This window comes from Nansenia antarctica, assembly GCF_963989245.1.
Source record: "Nansenia antarctica genome assembly, chromosome: 14".
NCBI classification, from domain to species: domain Eukaryota; kingdom Metazoa; phylum Chordata; class Actinopteri; order Argentiniformes; family Microstomatidae; genus Nansenia; species Nansenia antarctica.
The window spans coordinates 29571079-29571963 of record NC_137684.1 but is presented as its reverse complement, the minus strand read 5'-3'; the positions used below and the strand labels follow the sequence as shown (position 1 = coordinate 29571963).

Below are 885 nucleotides of genomic sequence, written 5' to 3'. Positions count from 1 at the left end.
AGAGAGAGAGAGAGACAGATAGAGAGAGAGAGTGAGTGAGTTACTCATCTAGACCTCTGTTGACGTTTCAGGCACAGGTGGACAACGTCTTTGTAGCAATTCAGGCCAAGATTGACAACGTCAAGGATATGTAAGTATGGCATCACTTTATGACCTATCAGTAAATGGTAAATGGACTGACTTATATAGCGCCTTTATCCAAAGCACTTTACAACGGCCTCTCATTCACCCATTCACACACACATTCACACACCAATGGCGGCAAGCTACCATGCAAGGCGCCGGCCCGCTCACTGGGAGCAATTTGGGTTCAGTATCTTCGACATGTGGCCAGCCGGGGCTCGAACCGCCGATCTGCCAACCATGCGATCATTAGACGGCAGCTCTACCTCCTGCGCCACAGCCGCCCCAGCCGCATTCATGTACAAAATGTGCTATACAAATAAAGTTTGATTGATTGATTCCTCTCTCTCTCTACCACAGTCTCCAAAGACTGGCGCAAGGCGGCGGCCCCACCCCTGACCCAACCCCTGGTGGCGCCAAACCCAAAACACATTGAGGAGAAGTCATGTAGAAGAGAAGAGGTGGGGGGAGGACGAGAGAAACGGAGGAGAGTTACAGGCTGTCACTCAGATGTCTTACCTAACAGTCTGTTCTCAGAGAGTTCCGGAAGGCCAAGCCTCTGAGGAGGGGGGGTTGGGGGTGGGTGGGGGGGGCCTGAGGGGGTCATAAGCATGGGGGATTTGATACTGTATGTGCCGTTAAGGCGGGATAGAGCGTGTTGTTGTTGTTGGGGGGATGAGGTCAAGATGTGTGATGATGCCTGGATGACACTTTGCTGTTTTCATAAAAGAGACATTTTTATGGAAATGACCTACATACATA

The 885-nt window shown here is 50.7% G+C and overlaps 1 protein-coding gene across 1 annotated transcript in view; it reads left to right on the top strand.

Annotated features, from left to right (window-relative positions):
* The window catches only part of rtn2a (reticulon 2a), a gene marked incomplete at both ends in the record, with an annotated part of 20296 nt that extends 19737 nt beyond the window's left edge, over positions 1 to 559 (top strand). The window contains 2 exons of the mRNA XM_080544773.1: positions 72 to 130; positions 484 to 559. Of these exons, the coding sequence (XP_080400899.1) occupies positions 72 to 130; positions 484 to 559 (135 nt within the window). The remainder of the gene's footprint in view (positions 1 to 71; positions 131 to 483) is intronic.
* Positions 560 to 885: the final 326 nt, after the last annotated feature.